At 41.6% G+C, this 11647-nt stretch overlaps 1 protein-coding gene across 8 annotated transcripts in view; it reads left to right on the forward strand.

The window, feature by feature from the left end:
* LOC133488570 (cytoplasmic dynein 1 intermediate chain 2-like) overlaps positions 1–11647 on the forward strand; it is a 15214-nt gene continuing 3567 nt past the window's right edge. The window contains exons 1-16 of one of the 8 annotated variants that reach the window (XM_061796572.1): positions 1–160; positions 3134–3242; positions 3315–3429; positions 4295–4436; positions 5919–5981; positions 6182–6303; positions 6989–7078; positions 7324–7486; positions 7565–7664; positions 8311–8436; positions 8571–8717; positions 8792–8905; positions 8985–9118; positions 10109–10253; positions 10669–10809; positions 10913–11038. In XM_061796572.1, coding sequence (XP_061652556.1) covers positions 3135–3242; positions 3315–3429; positions 4295–4436; positions 5919–5981; positions 6182–6303; positions 6989–7078; positions 7324–7486; positions 7565–7664; positions 8311–8436; positions 8571–8717; positions 8792–8905; positions 8985–9118; positions 10109–10253; positions 10669–10809; positions 10913–11038 — 1836 coding nt within the window. In that variant the 5' untranslated portion in view covers positions 1–160; position 3134. Of the gene's footprint in view, positions 161–3133; positions 3243–3314; positions 3430–3578; positions 3694–4294; positions 4437–5709; positions 5982–6181; positions 6304–6988; positions 7079–7323; positions 7487–7564; positions 7665–8310; positions 8437–8570; positions 8718–8791; positions 8906–8984; positions 9119–10108; positions 10254–10668; positions 10810–10912; positions 11039–11647 lie in introns of those variants that run through there. The other 7 variants (XM_061796573.1, XM_061796574.1, XM_061796575.1 and 4 more) reach the window with 7 other exon arrangements.

Below are 11647 nucleotides of genomic sequence, written 5' to 3' on the forward strand. Positions count from 1 at the left end.
CATTCCAAGCGTCGACGAAGACGGCAGGCGAGACGGGGCGGTGTCTTCCACTCCAGCTTCCAGCATCATCACCGACCATCACTTCTCTTCAGGAGTAACAGCAACCAAACCAAACCAAACCGGACTGCTTTGTCACTGGACTGTTTGACTTGGACGTCAGGTGTTTACAACCTTACGAATCTTCCACTTGTATTTTTTTCGGTGCTTTTAAACAAATGGGTGCGGTTGAGTTTTCCGACGCTCCTCGGGGGCCCTCCCGGATTAGCATGCTAACCTTGACAGCTAGCTGCTTGTCCGGGCTGTCAGTAAGGCTTTTAATTCGATTAAACCGTGTTTGGCAGGTTCGCTTGTCGAGGGAAAACATGTATGTGACATTCTCAAATGACTTACACCTCATTTTATTTTAATACTTGTTAAATTTCTCTTAATAGCTATTGTTATTTGTAGTTGTTAGGACAGCGGGTTGAGCATCTAGGTTAGGGGCCAGCACTGACGTCATAGATGGACAAGAGTACCGTTTGGACATGACAATTAACTATTTATATATTTTAATTGTAATCTATGGTAATGATACTTTTATTCCTCCTGGCTATTTCAGAAGGGGTTTCATTATATTTTAAAACAACGCCCAATCTCAGTCACGAGCAGATATAAAGAGAACATTGTAATGAGCAGCTGTTTTCACATTAGTTGTGTGACAAGCCCAGGGCCACTTCTTCCTTTTTTAGAAGGCTTATATTAGCCTAGACATCACTTAAACACTGGTTTTGTTCACGAACATGGAGGCAAAGCATATGCATGGCCGCAAACATACTTGTGCAGTGGTACCTTGACTTACAAGTGACCCAATTCACAGTTTTTTTTATTTACGTAGATATTGCTTACTTACTTGGTGTATATATTAGTTATTACTAATATTTTCAAAATACCTGTATATCAAAATATACTATATAATTTGATAGAGGAGTGTTACACAAATAAAATGAGCCCTAGTGTGTAAGAATCGGATAAGGATTAAGGTGTTTATGACACTTTATGTCAAAAATGTGCCCAAATTTTCTGGCCAAAAATCAGTGTAAATCATGAGGAAACTTTTGACCACTCTTTGGTAGAAAAAACACCTGGATGGCATCAGCTTGAGCTTTCTCATTTTACACGATAAAACTGAGAGCAAACGCACTGCCGGACTTCACAGAAAACAAGAATAATAGCAGTGAATCAAGGACATGTAGGTTTCTATCTTGGACGAATCATATGAACGTGTGATTTTCGACAACGAAATCCATCCATCCATCCATTTTCTGAGCCGCTTCTCCTCACTAGGGTCGCGGGCGTGCTGGAGCCTATCCCAGCTGTCACCGGGCAGGAGGCGGGGTACACCCTGAACTGGTTGCCAGCCAATCGCAGGGCACATACAAACAAACAACCATTCGCACTCACATTCACACCTACAGGCAATTTAGAGTCTCCGATTCATGCATGTTTTTGGGATGTGGGAGGAAACCGGAGTGCCCGGAGAAAACCCACACGGGCACGGGGAGAACATGCAAACTCCACACAGGCGGGGACGGGGATTGAACCCCGCACCTCAGAACTGTGAGGCTGACGCTCTAACCAGTCGGCCACCGTGCCGCCGACAACGAAATCGAGGAACATTTTCATCTTTGTCAGAACTACAGAAAATCTCAACTGAATTGAAAAATAAAAAAATGAGGTGCATGGTAAAGGGATTTCCCAACAACGTAATCGGAGAAGAACAAGTATTATCTTGCACAAAACAATGAGAAAACGCGATTTTGATGGACCTCCGCTAAATTCCCGGACCCGATTAATGGCACAGCGAAATGAAAAGAAAATTGCGACCATATATTTATGGATTTAGTAACATAACTATGAATATGTTTGCTTTATGTTGCGAGAAGGGCTGCAACTACCGCTTATTTTAATAAGCAATAAATCAATGAATCGGATTAAATAATAATAAAAAAATCATCCCTTTATTCCAAAACATGACATTATTTAAAATTGACAGGTCAGAAACTGCACAAACATAAATTGATTATGATAAAGTTACAGTTTGGTCTGTAAGATGTCATAAAATAGGCAAAAATGTTGATCATTGTTTTCCAAAGCAAAAAGATGTTTGCAAATGTCTTATTTCGATGAAACACAAATCAGTCTGCTTTATTATTGTAATAAATTATTATGATGATTATAAAAAATTACTGCTTTATTATTATTATAGCAAATATAATTAATATTTACTGTAGAAAGGCTGAAATTCTGTAGATTTGGACAATTTTAATTTAAATAAGGTTTTTAAAAGATTTATTGATTATCAAACATCCTTATCGATTCATTTGATAACCGATAGTGGTCGATTAGTCATTGCAACGCTAAATGACACTTTTTAAAACCATTTTATTTCTTGACATTCTCCTTTATTATGTTTTATGTTTCTTTATTAGAAAAATGCAACAACATTTTTTTTCTGGTTTTAGGGGCTGAAACAGATTAATTTCAGTGCGGAAATTAGATTTTATGAGTAAACTGAGTTATGAGCTCGGTTATTGAGCAAATCAAACTCGTAAGTCAAGGTACCACTGCATTTATTCACACCACTTGTTGACCACTACAGTCACCCTGTTGAGTTTGTTTTCATCTCTCACTTTACACTTCAGATTCGGTACACCGGGACACGCTCAACTCAACTTAGTTTTAGCACTTTAAAAACAACTACAGCTGAAACAAAGTGTTACGTAAATTCAATTTGAACATAAAGCATAAGACAACTGAACCCGCTGGCTGGCCGTTTGTCGGGGCGCCTCAGTGGGGCCAGCGGACCCCCCCCCAAAAAAAAGACAACTGAACATAACATAATTTAAAATGAGTTTTGCTGAAGTCTTATGGGGACATTTCATGTGACATCCTAGATGACGGTGGTTTGAAACGTTTTGTGTGACTTTGGAGTCATTTTTTCCTTGTACTAACTGTGTAATGTATAATGTTTGCCATTTTGTATTTTAACTATGTAAAGCACTTTGTGAGTCCTCTCAGTGAGAATTGCTACATAAATAAAATTTACTTTACCTACTTACATAATTGATGAAGAAATGCTGCCATCTTCCCGCAGTATGTCTGACAAGAGTGAGCTGAAAGCCGAGCTTGAGAGGAAGAAACAGCGCATCGCCCAGATTCGAGAGGAGAAGAAGAGAAAAGAAGAGGAGAAGAAGAAGAAGGATGTTAGTCGCACTAATACTAACGCCGATAAATAAGTCTGAACTGGTCCTTGAGCTTGTCCTTGTCCTCTGCAGGGAGACTCCAAGCGCGCTGTGGATGCAGGCGCCGAAGACTCGGACCTGGAGAAGAAGAGGAAGGAGGCCGAAGCTTTGCTGCAGAGTGTTGGCATCACCCCTGACATACAACACGGTATACACACACACACACCCACACACACACACACACACACACACAGACAGACACATACACACAGAACCCGCATGCTCATGTTTTAATTCACTGCAGTCGTACTTTGACTTACAAGTGCCCCAACTTAGTTCCAATTTTTTGCTCTTGAGATACAAGCAAAAATCTGCGCTACAAGTCCGCTTCAGACCCCCACCACTAGATGGCGCCCAGTAAATGCCAATAAACCTCACTGAAGATGAAGAACACGGAAGGACAAAACATTAGGTACAGAACTGTTTTCCGCTCGCGTTTTCCGTGTTTGCGGGTTATATGAAGCAAATGTTATTAGTACTGTGTTTTTATGCAATACTGTTGAGTTGAGTGCAACTTTTCTAACGAAAAACATTTTTAAAAAGTAGATTTTTTTTGGGAGGGGGGGCTTGAGTGGATTAATTGCATTTCCATACATTTCAATGTGTGAAGATGATTTGCGATTTGAGTGTTTTCAGATATGAGCTTTGCCACAGAACAAATTAAACTCTTAAGTCAAAGTACCACTGTATGTACAGTATCAATAGTAAGAGTGTCACAGTACAACAGTATCCAGGATGCTTGATCCGCTGCAACTTTAACAAACTCTTAACGTTTCAGTTTGACTAAGTTGTGTTCACCCCTCTCACCTCACACATTATCTGACCATTTTGTGCATGACACCTAAGCCTGCCTATCATTTATGTTCATTCTCTCTTCTCTCCCCAATCTGTGTGTGTGTCTTTGTCTTGTCCCCTTGCTTGCATGCCTCGCTCATCCACTCGCCACTGCTACTCTTACACCCCCGCACCCCGCCTCACTCTCCCACTCACTCCCACACCCGCTGGTCACACAGCCACAGCTCAGCCCCTGAGGGTAGTAACAGAGGATACCTGTCTATTTCACTACCTAGTCCCCGCCCCCATGTCTCCCTCCAACAAATCAGTGGCCAGCGACGCAGGAAGCCAGGATTCTGGAGATGGAAACGCAGGATCAAGGTGTGTGTTTGTGTATGTGAAAGGTTGATTATCAAGTATCTAGTGTGCATGCATGCTGTGAGTGTGTGAGAAAGAGTGCGATAACACAGTTAACCAGACACTTTATTAGGTACACCTAATGGACAGTCAGTCTCTGCCAATTCAAAAGCTGTAGTAATGCGTACATTGATTGGCACTGAGAGAGGCACTGTTGTAAAATATTAATATACAAATATACTGTTGTATTATATTTGAAATGTGTTTCCATCATTTGGCTATAAATAGAGGGGGGAAATAGAAACCTCTCTCATTGTGATGCAGAGCTACAAATCTAGAACCACAACAATGAACAAATTAAACTTTTTGTTAATGTTACTCAAAACTGAGCATTATTTTTTTGAAAGACAGAAATGTGGATACAGATCTTTTATTAGATTTCATTATTGTAGATCAGGTCAGCCCTGTAATATTTGTTGCATTAATTTAGTTTTTTTCCACCTTACAATTGGTTAATTAAAATGTATCTATTGATTTGTTAAATTCATTTATCACATTAAATAATTGGAAATTAATTTATTGTAAATAATAAAATAAAAGTCTGATTAACATAAACATTTTGTGGAAGCATTGAAGTGCTGTATTTTTATTAAATAATTGATTATTCAATTTAATCATGAATAACGTTGAAAAAATGAGACATAATTATCCATCCATCCATTTTCTGAGCCGCTTCTCCTCACTAGGGTCGCGGGCGTGCTGGAGCCTATCCCAGCTATCATCGGGCAGGTGGCGGGGTACACCCTGAACTGGTTGCCAGCCAATCGCAGGGCACATATAAACAAACAACCACTTGCACTCACATTCACACCTACGGGCAATTTAGAGTCGTCAATTAACCTACCATGCATGTTTTTGGGATGTGTGAGGAAACCGTAGTCCCCTGAGAAAACCCATGCAGGCACGGGGAGAACATGCAAACTCCACACAGGCGGGGCTGGGGATTGAACCCCACTCCTCAGAACTGTGAGGCAGACGCTCTAACCAGTCGCCCACCGTACCGCCCACATAATTATTGTTATTATTATAAAAACGGACTATGTTGCAAACACATTTTAAGTTTTTTTACTTATCTGCACATGACCAAGCCCATTTTTTTCATTTTAAAAATGAAATGTGGCCCTTGTGCAAAACTGTTTTCACACCCCTGCTGTAGATATTACAGGTGTACCTAATGTTGTGTCCACTGAGTGTAAATGATAAATGCTGACCTGTGCCCTCTCTGCCTTTTCACCAGCACGCTGATGTCTACTCGATTAACACGCACTTCTTCTCTCCCTTTCTTCCTTCCTTCTTTTTACTGTCTGCTCCATCTTGAACTCTATCACACCTCACTCTTGACCCGTCTTCTCATGTGGTTGGTTCCGTCCTGCTGCTGTCCATGTGTCCTCTTTCTCCCGTTTCTCTGTCTCTTGCTAACTCCATCTGGTGGTTTGGCCCCTTAAGGACATTGCATTGGGATCCTGACCCCTCTACTCTGCAACTCCACTCCGACTCTGAGCTAATGGGGTACTGCTCCTCCTCTCACCTGCCGTAGCTACCAGCTTTAATTAGCTTCTGTAGTTTCATCTCAAAAGTGTCCAAATATATTTGAGTGTTAGTAATATCTCTGTAAACCTTCATCATCATGTTTCCCCTCATCTCGAGTTCTTTCTTGCGCTGAGATCTTGCTTGTGTGTTTATGTCCGCTGTGATGCCAATCAATGCAGGCGCGGGGCCGTGAGGCTCGGCATGTCCAAATTGACCCAAGTGGACATTGTCCCCAAAGAAATGGTGTCCTACTCAAAAGAAACCCAGACCCCTACTGAAGCTCACACTGATCAAAAAGCAGGTAAGCAAACATACATAAACACATATCTTTAAACCTTAAACTTTAAACAGAGTGGCTCATAAAGCGTCAATGCCATGCATCCAGAATATACACAATCATGAACCCATGTTACATAAACAGCTTTATTCATCAAATAAATTGTTCAAAACAAACCACCTTCACATGAAGCCCATCAATTGTATTGGCTGTCATACTGGCCTAAATAACATGCTAGCACAAACTGACGTAACATGCAACATGGACAAACAAATATGTGATAGCATTTTACAGAAACGATACTAAGACATTAAACTCACGTTTTGGCGTTTACACACGGCGATAAGTGTTAGGCAAATTGTAACAGCAAAGTAGACTACACAGGCTATTATAAGCAGCTGCATCAAGAGAGAATCAGAAACTTTCATTTTTGGTAGCATGAGGGGCATTCAAAGACACCCAACAAAATGGGACATCACAAAAGCAGATAAAAAAATACTGTTAATTAACCCTAACAAAAACTCATAACTTTAATCGCTTTGGCCTGAGCACAAAAACAGTGAAAAGATGAGATATTCAGCAAATAACCGTCCCCCAAAATTCTGCGAATGCCCAAATGCCAAACCGCAAATCTGGGGGGTCTTTACGGTATTCTATAAATTTGTGTATAAATGTATTTACATTATGTTGCTGTGTGTGTGTTCTACAGATGAGGATGAGGATGATGAGATAACTGCGCCCCCACCAGCAGAGGACGCTCAGGAGGAGAAGGAAGACCAGGATGACCAACATGAGGAAGGTAATGTCTGTAATGTCACACCATTAGACTAAGTCAGATCAAATCAAACTGTGTATAACTTCCAATAGCTGAAAGGGGATTCATGGAAAAGCTTAGCATTTAATGTCTTACTGTAAGTGTTCAAGTTTGATGTTTGGAAAGGGTGTATTAACACTATCAACTCCATACAAATTAAAAGAATTACTTGAAAAAGTTTTAAAAGTGCAAGTATACTAAGAAATGATTTGTCCCCTGTGTGTGTGTAGACACCCCCAAAGAGCTAACAGAAGAAGAGAAGCTGCAGGTCCTGCACTCTGAGGACTTCCTGGCATTTTTCGAGCGAGGCAGCAGGATTGTAGAGCGAGCGTTGTCCGAGCAGGTGGACGTCTGCTTTGACTACAGTGGGCGAGATCTGGAGGACAAGGAGGGGTGAGGCTCATTGTAGGGGAGGGAAATGCAGGGACGGGGATGAAATGCAGGACCCTTAATGTATTCTGTCCTGTTCAGGGACCTGCAGGCTGGCGCCAAGCTGGTTCTGAACAGACAGTTTGCTGATGAACGCTGGACCAAAAACAGAGTGGTCACCTGTCTGGACTGGTCCCCTCAGGTGGGTTTGCAATAGATTATGTCCAACTTTGAGTCAGACTACTTGATCCCCTATTCATCGTGCCAGTTACATTCTGGATCCAGCTTTGATAGGTGGACATCTGCCATACAGCGAGATCATATGATAAGCATTTTTTAAAAAGAGTTAAAGCCATAATTCTATTAAAACAAACTTAAAGATATAGTGAAACCGTGATAGGTGAACTGCAGTATAGCAGGGGAATTACTATGGTTTGTTGTAAATGACGGTGGCACGGTGGCCGACTGGTTAGAGCGTCAGCCTCACAGTTCTGAGGACCCGGGTTCAATCCCCGGCCCCGCCTGTGTGGAGTTTGCATGTTCTCCCCGTGCCTGCGTGGGTTTTCTCCGGGCACTCCGGTTTCCTCCCACATTCCAAAAACATGCATTAATTGGAGACTCTAAATTGCCCGTAGGCATGACTGTGAGTGCAAATGGTTGTTTGTTTCTATGTGCCCTGTTATTGGCTGGCAACCAGTTCAGGGTGTACCCTGCCTCCTGCCCGATGACAGCTGGGATAGGCTCCAGCACGCCCGTGACCCTAGTGAGGAGAAGTGGCTCAGAAAATGGATGGATGGATGGGATGTTGTAAATGACACTTAACTGAAAAGGTAATTGTATTCCACCAGTACCCAGAGCTGCTTGTGGCCTCCTACAACAACAACGAGGACTCTCCTCATGAGCCTGATGGAGTGGCACTGGTCTGGAACTTGAAATATAAGAAGAGCACACCTGAGTACATATTCCACTGCCAGGTGAAACCCAGTTCACATTCTGCTTACAGCGATTATTAAAGAATATAGAGTACATCTCGGAATATTGACCAGTTTGAGAACCACAGACCTAAAGATATTCTAAATAAAAACTTATTTTGTTTGCCTTTCTCCAGTCAGAGGTGATGTCAGCCGGCTTTGCGAAGTTTCACCCCAATCTGGTGGTGGGCGGCACCTACTCGGGACAGATTGTTTTATGGGACAACCGCAGCAACAAGCGAACCCCTGTCCAGAGAACGCCGCTGTCTGCTGCTGCACACACTGTAATGCTCAGTCGCTCACTTTGTACCAACACACACTCCGTTTGCTTGGTTCTTGATAAATTGCTGTGTTGCAGCACCCGGTCTACTGTGTGAACGTGGTGGGAACCCAGAACGCCAACAACCTTATCAGCATTTCTACAGATGGCAAGATGTGCTCGTGGAGCCTGGACATGTTGTCCCAGCCGCAGGTACGAGCATCATACCCTCCTTGTTGAGAGCCACATGAGACAATTTCGGAGAGTCTTCTGGTGTTCCCGCCCCCAACAGGACAGTCTGGAATTGGTGTTCAAGCAGAGCAAAGCAGTGGCTGTAACCTCCATGGCCTTCCCGCTCGGTGATGTGAACAACTTTGTAGTGGGCAGCGAGGACGGGTCGGTCTATACCGCCTGTCGCCATGGGAGGTGAGTTCTCATAATGCGGAGTCAAGTTTTTTTGTCCACTCAGATTTTAGCCTCTACATTGCCATGTCAATCCAGTATGCCCAAGGCCTTCACAATCAATAGTGCTGGATTGTGTACTTTAAACTAAATTAGCATTGGGATTGTTAAAATTTGTCCTCACAGGGGCAGAGCGTTGGCCCTCGACAGCGTCAGCATTTTTCCATCCTCTGATTTGTTGGACATACTGTAGCTAGGGCTATCACTATTGAATATTTTTAGAATCAATTATTCTATTGATTATTCGATTTGGATAAAACTATTTTACATCACAGTAGATCCCCGCAAGTCGCATGGGATAGGGAGCGGGTCGGAGTGCGAATATAAAAAAAAATATGTGGATAATTGACACCCATTATAATTGCATTGGGAATTTTTATTATCATGTGGGGATAAACCACCAGTATTGTTTTCGGGGATTGGTTTCCTCCCAAAAGAAAAAAAGAAAAATTAAACAATGACACTAAACGATTAATCGATTATCAAAATAGTTGCCGATTAATTTGATAATATTGTCGATTAATTGATTAACTGTTGCCCCTCTAGTCGTAGCAAATTTTGGTGCAGCCAACTTTGATCAATGTAGCGTAAATCGGTCATTAACCAATGTTAATTGAAAGATTGAGAGCAGAAAGCCTGCATCCCTCCTCCGGTCTCACGAGTGAAAGTATAACATTTGATTGAATGTTTTTTTTGTCATGTTATTGAATAAATATTGATTCTGAACTGCTCCAGATGGTGTTATGTGGCACAGTTGTGTGCTGTTATATTGCGTTTTTGTATAGTGTTAATGTTTTATATATTGCAACATGATTGTGGTGGTATTAAGAGGTGGATTATGTTCGGTAAAAGTCCCCACTGAAGACCCTGGTACCAAATGCACTGCTTGTTGGAAATTTCGTTTCTGTGTCTTTAAAACAATGCTGATCCTATTGTAATGCTTGTGCCTTTCAGTAAGGCGGGCATCACTGAGGTGTTCGAGGGCCACCACGGTCCGGTGACAGGCCTGAGCTGTCATACCGCAGTAGGACCTGTGGACTTCTCTCATCTATTCATCTCCTCTTCTTTCGACTGGACTGTCAAACTCTGGAGCACCAAAGTGAGACATTCACACACACAGAGACAGTGTTCCCCTGCTATATTGCAGTTCGCCTAATATGGCCCCACAATATTGCAGATTTTTTTGCTGTGGAAGATATCTACTTGTCTTGATAGATAGGTACAGTGGCTATAAAAAGTATAAATCTAATATAAAGATGTAAAAATGCCGGGTTTACAGTATGATATAAAAAACAACGATAAATAATTTGAAAACTTTTCCACCATTAATATGACCTGTTTCGTTGGATCTCCTAAACAATAATACTAAAAAAATAAATAAGAAAAAAATGTAGAGGTTCTAATTACAGTGGAATTTCACCTATTGTGATTGGATCTGAACTGTATCCCCCTTAATGAACAAGGGTTCACTGTACACGATTTTTATGGGTGATTCTGTGGTCTTCTCTCCATAGAGCACCCGCCCGCTGTACTCGTTTGAGGATAGCTGCGACTACGTGTACGATGCCATGTGGTCTCCAACGCACCCTGCACTCTTTGCTTGTGTGGACCTTGCTGGACGTCTGGACCTGTGGAACCTCAACAATGACACAGAGGTATGTCCGCTACAAAAGTACTCTGTGGAACGCACCCCAATGTTCTGTTATTTGGGGGATGGGGGCTTTAAATGGTCTTCTCATAGAGGAACTTGTTCCTCAGGTTCCCACTGCCAGCGTGTATGTGGAAGGGGCTCCAGCGCTGAATCGTGTGCGATGGGCTCACTCCGGAAAAGAGATCGCCACAGGAGACTCTGAGGGACAAGTGCAGGTGTACGATGTGGGCGAGGTGAGAGCTTAAATAAGTTAGCTATTAAATGCTACTAAATTAGCAAATTCTTGTTCTCCATAATTGGCAAAAGTACTCACAGTCTGTACTTAAGTAGAAGTACAAATACTTGTGGGGGGAAAACCCTGTAGTAAAAGTACAGATTCAACTCCTTTACTTAATTTTAAAAAAACAAATCTAAATTGTACTTCATTACAAAAGTAAAAAAAAATATTTTTGTGTCAATAGAGCCACTGATCTTACTTGTTCTGGATACTTGTTTTTACAGAAAAAGTTTTTTTTTTAGATTTTGATAAGATATAATGACACTTTATCCACAACTGAGGTACTATCATCATCTTCACCTTCATAAATTGGACCGCAGTCCATAACATTTAGGTTGCCTGAAAGAAAAGAAAAAAAGTGGGATTAGAAAAATAAAGTTCAGTACAATAGTGGTCTAACTCCAAATGTCAAATCTATCAATATTTTCATGAAAGGTGATAAATACCATTTACATATACTAACATGCTGATAGATGTACTGGGACCTAAACTAAAGCACTACTTACTTTCTGAGTCTTCTGTCAATCTCTAAACATCACTTTCAAGGATGTTGGCCCAGTGTTGC

Source organism: Phyllopteryx taeniolatus, chromosome 14 (genome assembly GCF_024500385.1).
Source record: "Phyllopteryx taeniolatus isolate TA_2022b chromosome 14, UOR_Ptae_1.2, whole genome shotgun sequence".
Lineage (NCBI taxonomy): Eukaryota > Metazoa > Chordata > Actinopteri > Syngnathiformes > Syngnathidae > Phyllopteryx > Phyllopteryx taeniolatus.